General features: G+C 52.6%; 1 protein-coding gene across 1 annotated transcript; it reads right to left on the reverse strand.

Annotated features, from left to right (window-relative positions):
* Window positions 1–1,254: 1,254 nt before the first annotated feature.
* Window positions 1,255–8,349, reverse strand: VSIG8 (V-set and immunoglobulin domain containing 8). Its single transcript, XM_006861631.1, has 7 exons — window positions 8,301–8,349; window positions 4,807–4,982; window positions 4,171–4,372; window positions 3,828–4,049; window positions 2,908–3,027; window positions 2,407–2,629; window positions 1,255–1,531 (listed from the first exon to the last, which is right to left on the reverse strand). Exons 1-7 carry the CDS (start codon window positions 8,347–8,349, stop codon window positions 1,255–1,257), a joined length of 1,269 nt encoding a protein of 422 aa, XP_006861693.1.
* Window positions 8,350–11,871: the final 3,522 nt, after the last annotated feature.

Raw genomic sequence — 11,871 nt, forward strand, 5'->3', positions numbered from 1 at the left:
CAATGTTGTAGAAAGAATTCAAATAGAGAAATAGCCTCATGTCCCTGGAGTCAAACATGCTTGGATTAAATCCTGAATTACTAACTTGGTCACCTTGTGATATAGTGATATCTAAGTGTGGTGCTGTGGGCTAATGCATCAGACTGCAAAGTCATTGCAAGGTCGATGGTTCAAGCTCACCAGATGCTCCTTGGAAACCCTATACAGGGTCACTATGGGTCGGAATTGACTCGACAGCACTTAATAACAATCCCTGTGAGCCTCAGTTTCTTTATTTGTATAAGGGGGATAATGTACAACTACATAGGATTAAAGAAATAAGTTAAATATCTGAAAACACCTGGTATTCAGTAGGTGCCCAACAAATAGCAATCTTCTTTCCATCAAAGGTAGGGTTGGTTTACATGAAGTACAGGTCTTTGTACTTCAGAACACATGTCTACAACCCTTCCAGGCTGCTGAGAAGGAAAGCATGCATCTGGGTGAGATAAATCAGGATTAGGTCAACAAGGAAAGGAGGCTGTTGAGTGTGATCAGGGACTAAACAGAGGTCATCCTGCCAGCCCCCTATTTTTCTATTCTGACCTAGAATGAAAGAGAAAACCAGGATTCTGTTTTTAAAGTCCAGCCTGAGGGGTCTCAGTTTCCCCATCTGTACAGTGAAGGAGGAGGAGTAGACAGTCCCTTCCAACTCAGACATCCTAGGATCTAAGAAGGGAGGAGGTGGTGCAGAGACAAGGCGGCTCAACGGGAAGCAACCTCCCCTATCGCTGAGCGTCGGGACCTTCCAACCCCACCCCATTTCCAACCCTCCTCAGAAGCAGAGCCACTTCAGTTTCAAGTCATACAGCCCTTTATTGTACTAATACTGCAGCCTGGGAGCTCGGATCACACACACTGACAATTCAGTCCAGACCCCATCCCACCTGGTCCCCTGGCCCTCTGCCTTGGCTGGGGACACCGGGCCTCCGGCTTCAGCCGCTCTCGGATACCAACTCTGCTTTCTTCTCCCTCCCTCCCTTCCCCGGAGCCTCTGAGCCCCGGGAGTTGGGGAGGGTTCTTGAAGGTCTTTCTCGGCCCTCCCCGCCCCCTCCCACTTTAGGGGAGGAGGCTCTGTCTCCCTACACTTCCGGAAGGAAATGTCTTTAGCCTCCAGCAGCCAGGGGCGGGCGAGGCCGAGCGTGTCCCCAGCTGCGGACAGAGAGCCCGGTCCCGTCCTCCCCGCCGGGGCGCAGCCCGGAGCGGCGCGCACGCTCACACCACCAGACCGTCCTGGCAAGGCAGCGGCCCCTGGGCGCATTCGGGCTCGGCGCTCTTGACCTTGACGTAGACCGGGGAGGGGCCCGCTTCGCAGGCGGCGGCAGCGACGGTGGTGCGGGGCGCCAGGGCCACTTCCTCTGGGCCACCGCAGGGCGGGGGCGCGTACTTGCGGCGCAGGGAGCGGCTGACGTTCTGCGTCGGATACCCCAGGAGTTGGGTGACGCGGCTGCCGCGCCCGCTGACCTTGCACCCGGGCGCCACGGCGTCCACTCTGTGGAAACAACAGGCGTGCGGATGAGCAGGCTCCTCCGCGGCGCGGCGTGGGCACGGCCTGGGCAGAGCCGGGGGCTCTTGGCAACCTGTCGTCTCCCGCACCTCCCTCCACCTGCCCTTCCGTCACCTCTCTCCCTCGGTCTCCACCGCCTCTCCTCTCTGCCCCTTCCAGAGTCAGCGACTCCGCAGCGGTCCCCGGGACCACCATCCCCATGCCTCCAGACAGGGCTTGTGCACACCTGTCCGGACCGCCCACGAGCGGCAGGCACGCTCCACTCCCTTCCAGATATTTTCACAGAACCACCCAGCAGGGAGCTTCGGAGACCCAGAAGGAGCTACGTTACCATTCCTTCTTTCCTAACTAACCCTGGCCTTGTCTTTCTGTCCTCTCTCTCTCTCTTCACTACCTACCCCTCAATCTTCTCCATGTTTTCCTTCATCCCAAGGCACTGCAGGTATTAATGCTGTTAGTCTTTTTCTATTTTTCTTTCTAGTTTGTTTCTAATATAACTTATTAACACTATTCTTCTTAAATAAACACGTCTAGAGTTCTCACCGGCGCAGTACAGGGAAAACATGAGAAGAAACAAACACAGGCCCTGCCCTCCGGGAGCTTACAGTCTAGACAAGACAGACAGGTGTGTAAATTGGCGGGAAATGGAGGGCAGGGGAGTAAAGGTGAAGACTGGGGAAGGGGGAGACAGAAAAGCCATGCGGCGAGTGGCAGGTCGACATGCTGCGGTCCCAACACTCCGTGGCGATGGCGGGCAGGGTTGGGGTGGGGGTCCCGGCCGGCCGGTGGCAGGCAGGGTGGGGAGGGCAGGGCGCCGGTCCCCCGCCGCACGGCAGCATGCAGCATGCATCAGGTTTTACCTGATCTCATTAGCCAAGTCGTCACCGCCGCCGCCGCAGGGCCCTCCGCCGAGCCCTCCGCCGACCCCGCCGCCGTTGCCGTAACCAAAGGTACCGCGGGGGCTGCCAACCCCAGCGCCCATGAGGCTGCAGCAGACGATTCCCCAGATGCCCATCATCACGCAGGCCAGTACAAGCAGAGAACCCAGCACTGCGCCGACGATCATGCCTATACGCCTCGAGTCTGTGGAGAGAAGTAGAGACTGCTCCGACTTTTCTGCAGGAGACCTATGCCAGAGCAGGGGGGTCGAGGGAAAGAGGCTGAGGGGGTCATGGGATTCTCCATGAGGAAGCTATGGGGAGTACAAGTTAACCGCTTGTTTCTTCAAAGGGCTTCCCACCTGCCCCCATTGGCAAAGCTGATGGTATTAGGAAGCAGAGCCTGCTAAGACTGGGAAATACAGCCCAGGGGGCTCCAATCCAACCCTCCCAGCCAAGGGGCCCTTCTGCGGCTGCACCTACCTGAGACCTTCACCTCCACCACGCACACACTGTAGCCCACATGGTTGGCCACTGTGCACTGATACAGCCCGTTATCCTCTTTGGAGATGTCCTTCAGCACCAGGTCACTGCTGTTTGGATCTGCAACTAAAGGAGTCTCAGTGAAGCTGAGGGGCCTGGTCTCTGAGAGCTCCCACCCCTGCTTAGGTCCCTACAGATGGGTTGTAAAACAAGCCGTCTGGAGGAAGGGAAGGGCTGTGCTCACAGGTCTGCTGCACTCTCCAGGTGAGTCACTTTCTTGCTGAGGTAGAGAGGCAAAAAGGAAGGGCCCCTCTCCAGCAACAGGACAGAGATACCACTAATTCACTCAGGTGACCTTAGGGAAATTCTATCTCCTCTCTGAGTCTTGGTGTCCTTTATTTATACAGTGAGGACAGAGTTAGCCCTTCTGCTAGCTCTTTGCTTGGTAATGAGTAAAACTCAGTTTCTCTATGAGCCAGGAACTTTACACGCCTCATCCCAATTAATCTTCACAGGTTCCTGGAAGGCAAGTATTATTTCCTTTTCATCTATGAAGAAATCAAGGCACAGTGAAGTTGAGCAATTTGCCTGAGGTTTGCCGTCAGACAGTGGCTCAGCCAGGACTCAAGCCAGGACTCAAGCCTAGCTCTGTCTATTTCAGACTGTTTTCTCTGCAAATTAACCATACTGCTCTTGAGTGACACCCATATTAATTAGCCTCCTCTTCTTCCATTGTGAACCCTTTAGAGGGTCACTATGAGTCAGAATTGGTTCCCTCAGTAGCAACTGCTGAGACAAAGGGTCTCCCACAGAGTTTCAGGTTTGACTAGATGCCACTGATGACCCAGGAAAGGCCAAAGGCCTGCAGAGTCCCTGATCTTCCACTTACCCTCCCTTCCCTGCCCTTGATAGCCCCTCACCTGGATGCATAGAGCCATGAAAGGACTCCTGGTAGGAAAGCTCAGAATGGAAGCTGTGCTGGGAGTGATAGGACCCAGCTCGGTGGGGGTGAGTGTTCCCACTGATCTTGGCCCACTTGTAAGACAAGGGCGGGGTGCCCCCATTGGCAAAGCACTTCAGCACCACCTCGTTGCCACGTGTCATCTGGCCCTCAGCCCAGCACATGGGCACTGCAGGTCGAGCTGCAAGGAAGCAGGTACATGGGAGTCAGGGCCCAGCCATGAGGCAGTCAGGCTCAGGATGGCCAAACTAACCTCAGTTCTGAAGTCAGAGGGAAGGGAGCCCAGAGGAGTCTGACCATACCTTGGACAGTGACGATGACCTTCCGGGAGGCCATGGTGGTCTTCTTCACCCGGCACTCATAGGTAGCTGTGTCAGATACCTGCAGGTTCATGAGGGTGATGGAGGCATCATACTGACTGGGGTCCGAGGCTGCAAAGTGAACCCTTTGCTGCAGATGGGGGAGGTTGCCATGGTTGATCCTCTTGTCCTGATAACTAAGGAACTGGAAAGGAAAGAGGAAAAGGGGTGATGCAGGCAGAGCCAAAGAGAGCCCTGTGGGTCGCTGTTCTGGGCAAATCACTGAATTATTCACAGTCTCAGTTTTCTCAGATGGAAAATGGGAATGACAAGGCTTCATCCAGTGACCACCTACAGAACATGTGAAGGTCAGATGAGATCAATCACTTTGGAAAGCATAAGGTCAGACTGGGAACTTGTGGAGGACAAGGACCATTCCACCTTTTCTCCTTGGACTTGGGGGGGAAGAGTAGACAGGCTGGAAGAGCTCTGCTCTCTGTTGCCCCACACTGTGAGGCCTTGGAGCAAGTTCAAAGTCTAGGTTTTCTAATCTGTCTTTCCTCCTCTCTAGAATTTGGCTGCCCAATGGGAAAACACCTTGAAGTGTAGAGTAAGGGGAACCCAGTGCCCAGCACTTACCACATTTTCCCGATGTGAGGGGTCTGAGTTGACCTGCATCCACTCGATGTCCAGCCCATTGGGACCATAGTCCTCAGGGTCCAGGATATAGGGGCAGCCTAACCTGACGTTATCACCTTCTGCCAGGTACAGGACCTCCTGGCCATCCCCGTTGATACGCACAGCAGGCAACAGTGCTGAGGGGAGGGCAGGGCAGGTAGGGTGAGGGACTGAGAACCAGGACTCAGGCAGTCTCCACCATTCTCTGTCCACTGTAACCTGCGGCTCAGTGGGACTTCTTCCACAGAGAGGAGGAGTTGCTCTGAGTGTGTGTGTGTGTGTGTGCACGTATGCATTGCTATATGCATGACTGCACATTTATGTGTGCATGTTTATTGATGTGGTTTCTGTGCACACTTGTGCATGCATGCATGTTTTATGATTGTATAGGATTGCATTTGAACACCATTTGTATGTATATAGTTATTATTTGCATATATATGTATAATTAATTGTATGCATGCAGGAACATGTACATTGTGTGCTTATGAGTAGCTGTGGCTGCTTATGTGGACTATAATGATATGCATGTATGTTCCCATGTAAGGTGCCTATTTATGTGTTTACATGTAGTGTGTGTGCGTCTGTCTCTCTGATGGCATATGGAGCACAGAATTAGTAAATGCTCTGATGGAAGAGCCTGTCTAGGCCAAGTGAGATGTTCCTACCTGGAGGCAGGAGGCTGGACACAGTGACCTCTAAGGTCCCTTTCCAGCCTGAGGAACAAAAGTCTGGGTGCATCTGTGTGTAGCATGCATGTAGGACAGTGTGTGTGTGTGTATGCCCTGTGTGTGGCCATATGTGGCAGGGTGAGAGTGTGCCTATGACAGTGTCTGTGGTTTGAGGGATAGTACAAGCCTGTTCATGACAGCGGGCAGCTGTAACCAAGCCCCTGGCCATGTGTCTGTGTGTTTGAGTGATGAATTCTCCTTCACACTGTTCAGCATCCCCTGAGTCAGCAAGCTCCAAAGCACTGGCCATTGCCACACACCCTTCTGGGTGCCACCAGCTTCTATGGGTCTCCTTGGTGGACAGCAAGTGGAGAGACTCCCTCCCTACCCTAAAGCCACACACATGCACTAGCCCCAACCGGTTGGACCAACTGAGGGAGCTGAAGGGGGCGTGCCCATGGCCTCACCCTCAGCATGCTGGGATCTGTCTCCCTGTCTCCTGCAATCCTTGGACCTGGGCCCCTCTCCCCACCTGGCTCACTTCTGCTGCATTCTTTGTTGACAGTGAATCCCTGGGCATCTCAGTCCCCAGAGTCTCCAACTCATTCTGCTCTCCCCCTCCCTGTGTCTCTTCTGGTACCACATTCACACTTAGAAAGCATTTTATACATACACAATTATACACAGTCATTGCCAAACAAATCCATGCTTAGTTACAAGTCTTTACAATGCAGAGACATACCTATGCAGATTTGCCACCCTATACACACACTCACGGTCAGATTCATACAAACAGACACACATCTGCTCACAAACACAAATACATGTTGCTCCAAAGGCACACCTAATACACACCTCATATTCTCCCATGTGTATTCATTCAAGACCAGACAGGCAGAAGCCCTGCCTGGCAGGCTTGCCCAGCAGGGGCCCCTCCAGCACCCCAACACCAGAGATCACTGACCTTGCTCCTCAGTTCAGCCTGTCACGGCTGAACATCAGCCATGCTCTAACCCCACCAGGCTCCAGGGTGACCCAGAGCAGGCAGGCTCAGGCTGGAACTCTAACGGGACCTAGTGGTGCCTCCTCCAGCCGTAGGCCAAGGGAACACCGCTCATTCCTGAGATAAGGATCCTACTGCCAGCTGCCAGATCCTGCGGCAGCACAGAGCAAGCCAGGGATGAGCCAAAACCCAAGGGAGAGCAGCAACTCCGCCCTGGGGAAGGGCGGCTGGCAGCAACTCACAACAGAGCACACCTCTCTTTCCACACACCTGTGCGTGCCGGCCAGCCTGCCAGGCAGGAGGGGAAGGATTTAGAGAAAGGGTCTTGGGAGGAAGAGCTAGGGCTGGAAGAAAAGCGCCTCCACCCTGTATGTACCAGGCTGCATTCTTCTATTGTCCTAAGCCAGGGAGCCTCGCCCCAACTCTTCAGTCTCCTTAGAAGCTTTCTCAACCTCCTCCAGCCTTTCTCTACTCTTCAGTCTACTTGGGAAGTTCTTCGTGCGGTCTCACCTTGACTCCTTTTACTGTGACACTGATGAAGTACATCCAAGGAATGTAAGAGAAGAAAGGGGCTTCATGAAGAGAGTGAAAAAGGTCAGAGTGGAAGAGAGAGCTAAGTGGAAAGACTTGGGGAGAGGAGAGGAACTGGGTGGGTGGTCACAGTGGGGATTAATTGCCAGGAAAGAGAGCACCAGGGGTTGAACTGAGGAGGAGACCCTTCTATGAGCTGTTAGCTCAGTAGTATATTGTAAGTTCATAAATCCTTTCTCAAATTTTAAGCTCCTCCCAGAGTTCCTAACTTTGTCTCCGGGGGAGAAGGAAAAGAGGGAGGGAAGAGGTAGCTTCCACGCTGAGCCTCTCTCACACACCCCATGTGCTACACACACCACACACGGAGAGATCCTAGACTGCATATCCCAGACAGAGCTTCCTGAGGGGGCTCTATCCACACACACACACAAAAGCTGAAAATGCACCCTCTTTCTAAACACTATTCCCCCATGCCTCTGCACCTAAGTCCAGACCCCAAAGGGACTCAAGTCATTTCCAGTGAGGCCCACACAACACAGCCCTTGTCAGAACTTGCCCCAAGCTGGGCAGGTGAGCCCTGCCCTCAAGGTAAGGTGAGGGGGGAACTGGGCAGGTGAGCCCTGCCCTCAAGGTAAGGTGAGTTCCCCCAACCCTTTACCAGTTTCATCTTGGAGGGCCACCTCCCAGGTTCTCTCACCAGACCAGAGGCCCAGCTTGGATCTCAGGCCTGAGCGCTCACCGGCCATGATGGAACCAAACACTCAGACTGCCCCCAATGTTGATCCCTTGCCCTTTCAAAGCAAGTAACTCCCTGACCCCTTGGCTATGGTGTGGAGGGCCCACATTGGCAAGAGTACACAAACAATTTGATGACAATTGATTCTTCCCAAGTCCCTCCTCAGCCCCCATCCGGCTTTGCTGGTGGCGAGTCACCTGATTTTCTCTTACCCTACCTCCATCCTGCAGATAACTCCAGGCAAGCCCTGTCTTCTCATTCACAGGTATGTGCATGCAAGGCACCTGCACATATGGGAGCCCCCAGGGCTCACAGATGATTAATTCCACTCACAGGCCTCCCACCCACAGACACATGCCTCCGACCCCTGGGCAATGATCCAAACCAGAGCGGCAGCAAAGCGAGGGTGGGCAGTACCCTGCCAGTGCATTTCAGAGCACCTTCAAAGCCCCTTAGTGATCTTATCACTGTCCTCGTTCTGCCAGGCATCCCTTCCCGCTGCCCAGCCCCATACCTGGGCTCAGGCACATGAGCAGAAGGTGGAAGGCACCTCGAATTCCCATGTCTCTAGGCTTGATGTTTCCTCCACCTGGGCTGGCTATCCCTGGGCTCGGTGGTGGTAAGGATGAGGGGGTGGGCAAAGGGAGGGGGAGCTGAGGGCCAGACACTGCCCAGGGTGGCAGGAGGGTGCAATGAGTGCCAGGCTGAGGAGCAGCAGAGTCATTTTTATGGGAGGGAGGGGGCCTGGACCCCGCCTTGGGGAGGAGTCTCAGGAGCCCTAATTAGCGGGGTGACAGGGTGGCCTACCCAGGCATTACCCAGCCCTCACCCAAGCTCTTCCCTATCCTGAGTGGCTCAGGGTGGCCAGCGGGACTTGTAATTAGGCACCTGTTAAACCTCCACTTCCTTCTGGCCCCATGCTCGGGGTGACAACAGTCGCCCCATTTCACAGCGTCCATGGAGCTCTCCTCACCACTCATTTGTTGCCTCCTTCCCCTGGGGAAGTGGGGAAGAGGAAGAAAAAGGGAAGCTTGGGGAGGAAGGGCGCCCAGACTTTGAAGGGTTAACACTAGGCCCAGGGCACAGGCAGGGAGGAACAAGCTCTCCCCATTACAGGCTCCAGCCAAATCCCTGCCCCCTCCCAGTATCCATGGCCTTACTGGGAACACCCAAACAAATCACAGGACCCCCAGATTCAGGTCTGTGGGCAAGGACACCAGTAAAGGGGACATTCCCCCTATTGCTAGGACCTAGAACTGAACAAAGCATCAGACAGATGAAAAGGACTCAGGAATGCCCACCCTGCCCTCCCATTAAAGCCTCTGGTCTTTCAAAGCTTGTTAGGACTCCTGAGCTGAAAGGAGGGAGAGAGCGTGTGTGGAAACAGGTTCTTGCACTATCTGTACCCCCGGAACTGTGCCCCTACCCATTCCTGACTCCAGCTTGTCCCCAAGTTAAGGAATTATGGCGGATTTAGCCCCCACTCCTGACACAGGACTGAGCCCAGTTCAATTAGGCTTGAGAGGAGAGGACCAGGGTGTGTAGGGTGTCAAGTCAGTAGGTGGTTGGGCAAACGTGTGTGAGGGGCTGTTTTGAGAAAATAGGGGAAGCTAAGGAGAGGTGTGCTTCTGTGAATATGCACACAGCCTCACTGGAATACAGGTGTGTAAGACAAGTACAATATCTGTTGAAGGACACTAAGCCCCCTCTGCATGTACTGTTTTTAGAGACCACTGTGTGGCCTTGTCTCTATGCAAGGAAGCGAGGCCAAGGACCACTGATCAGTGGCCTGATTAAGCCAACCCAGTATTGGCAAGACTAGAGTAGAGGTCCATCTTCTGCTGAGTAGATGGACGCGGTAGAGAACTAGCCCTTGTTAACTGGCCCAAGGGGTGTCAGCCATACCTTCCCTGGGCTCAAGTATTTGCCAGGAGCAATGGCGGGGTCTGGACCTAAGTGGCCTTGTCCAACAACAAGTGTCCCTGATGTGGGACACAGGAAGGGCAGAGGGGGAAGAGTCTTGGGAGAGTTATGGGGCTCAGGAATGCTGCCACGGCTCACGCTTCTAGGAAAAATAAGAATAAGGAAGTACAAGGAGTCCACGCATCTCTGAGTTCCAAATCTACCCCTGTACCAACAATAACAGGGCACTCTAGGGCCCACCAGATGTATACAATGAATATCCTTATTTCCTGGTTTATTTTGAATTTTATGGGATTGCACTGTGCTCTCTAGAGAGCAGGGATCATTATCCCCATTTTACAGATGGGGAAACAGAGGCCTGGAGAAACATGGATATTCAGCCAAGATGCTGCTGCTGGACTCTGAATTGGAAGTACCCAGACATCCTGATTCTCAGTCCATAGTTGTCCAAGAAAACAACTTGGTGATCCTCTGAGTTGCTAGGCCCGTCCAGAAATAAAACCCCAAAACCAGAAGGTCAGTTATGGGTGAAGAGAAGTGTTGGGACCAGGAAGAGGGAGACTGAAAAAAAGAGACCGTGGATTGTGGTTCCATTTAACTGAAGTGTAAGGTTGGGGTTTAATTGGGTTCCAGATTTGAGCTAATGGTATAATTGGGATGAAGGTTAGAGCTGAGGTTAAGGTTGAATTTGCTGGAAATACTAATGAGGTTGAGGTTAGATTTGAGGTTGGGAGTTGATTAAGGCTGAAGTTAGAGTTACAGCTAGAATTAAGGCTAGGTTTTACGGTGGGGTTTGTGTTGTGATAAGGAATGGGGCTTCAGTTTCATTGACAGCTATGCTTGAGAATCCAGTTAGGACTGAATTAAAGACTGGGTAGAGAGTGATTTAGGATTGACATTACAACTGGGTTAGAATTTAGTTTGGGATTTGAGTTAGGATAGGTTGTGGGTAGGGTTAAAACAATATAGGGTTAAAGATATATAGGTTTTTTAGGAATCAAAATTGAACTTTTATTTATATAATGGAAAGATCTTAGGTTCTGCCTGCTAAACCTAGGTTTGGCTAAAATAACCTTTACCAAAGCACATGTTCATTGGGATACCAAGGTTTTGAGGAAGGCTCAAAATGTGCATGAGCCCATGGGTCTGAGAGGTATGAAGTAATTTAGTCCCCAGACAAATTTAACCTCTGAGATCCCACCCCACAACCTAAGATCTTCACCTGGTTTCTTGTTCAGTGCCATCAAGTTAATTCTAACTCACAGAGACCCTGTTTAGGGTTTCTCAGGAGTGACTGGTGGGTTTGAATCGCAGACCTTTTTTGTGCAAGGCATTTGAGGAGGGGAGTGCAGCAAGTTATAAGAAGATGGAGTCCATCACAGATAGTCTTACTAGACTGATGTTTAGACCTGGTTTGAGTCCAGGAGATGGCAATTGGGAGTGACTGAGGGCCTAGATGCTCCTGGAACAGCTACTTCTAAGGGCTCCACAATTGGGTCCCTCAAAACCGGAAAAGGCAGGCAGGGAATCATCCTTGTTCCCCCTTGACCCACTGAAAGGTAATTGCCACCTTCTTGCAATTTGGGACCTTGTAAAGAAGCTGCTAGCTTTTCTGCCCTGAGCCCTGCAGGCTTTGAGGGGATGGTGGAAGATGAGGGTTCTGGGGTTCCAGCTTTGCATGATTCCAGTTCACAGTCCCCTCCCTCTGAGAGGCCCATAGCCCATGTTTCTCTCAGAACTTTCTCCTCCTGCAAAGTCTCCTATTCTGACTCCTCCTCCCACCACCAAACTCCACCCCAAACCCTCCCATTTCCCTGCCCACTTCCTTTTCAGGTCCCATAAAAGACCAAACAGATCCAGGAAACTATGTGAGGAATTCCCTGAGCAAGCCATCGCCTTCAGTGGAGAAGGCCTGTCTTAGGCACTTGCTTCCATACAGGACAGAAATAGGGAATTGAAGAGAGGGCTAAAAGGAATGGTCAAGGACCAAGGACAAGAGAAGGAGGGAGGAGGCAAAGCAAGGACCCAGAAAAGCCGAGAGGCTGCTTCTAAGATGAGGTACAGTCCAATCCCAGGACATTTGGGGGAAGATCAAGCAGAAGTCTTGGCCCACCTACACTTTCTCCAAAGTAACTTTGCAGTGACTCCACACAACCCCTTTC

The sequence above is a fragment of the Chrysochloris asiatica genome, unplaced genomic scaffold, assembly GCF_000296735.1.
Source record: "Chrysochloris asiatica unplaced genomic scaffold, ChrAsi1.0 scaffold00042, whole genome shotgun sequence".
NCBI lineage: Eukaryota > Metazoa > Chordata > Mammalia > Afrosoricida > Chrysochloridae > Chrysochloris > Chrysochloris asiatica.

Excerpts from the sequence above, each read along its gene's own strand:
- VSIG8 (XM_006861631.1), bottom strand. The coding sequence starts at position 8,349 with ATGGGAATTCGAGGTGCCTTCCACCTTCTGCTCATGTGCCTGAGCCCA. Across the intron at positions 4,373-4,806 it reads CCTCACATCGGGAAAATGTG|TTCCTTAGTTATCAGGACAA; the intron begins GTAAGTGCTGGG and ends TTTCCTTTCCAG. Across the intron at positions 3,028-3,827 it reads TCATGGCTCTATGCATCCAG|ATCCAAACAGCAGTGACCTG; the intron begins GTGAGGGGCTAT and ends CTTTAGTTGCAG.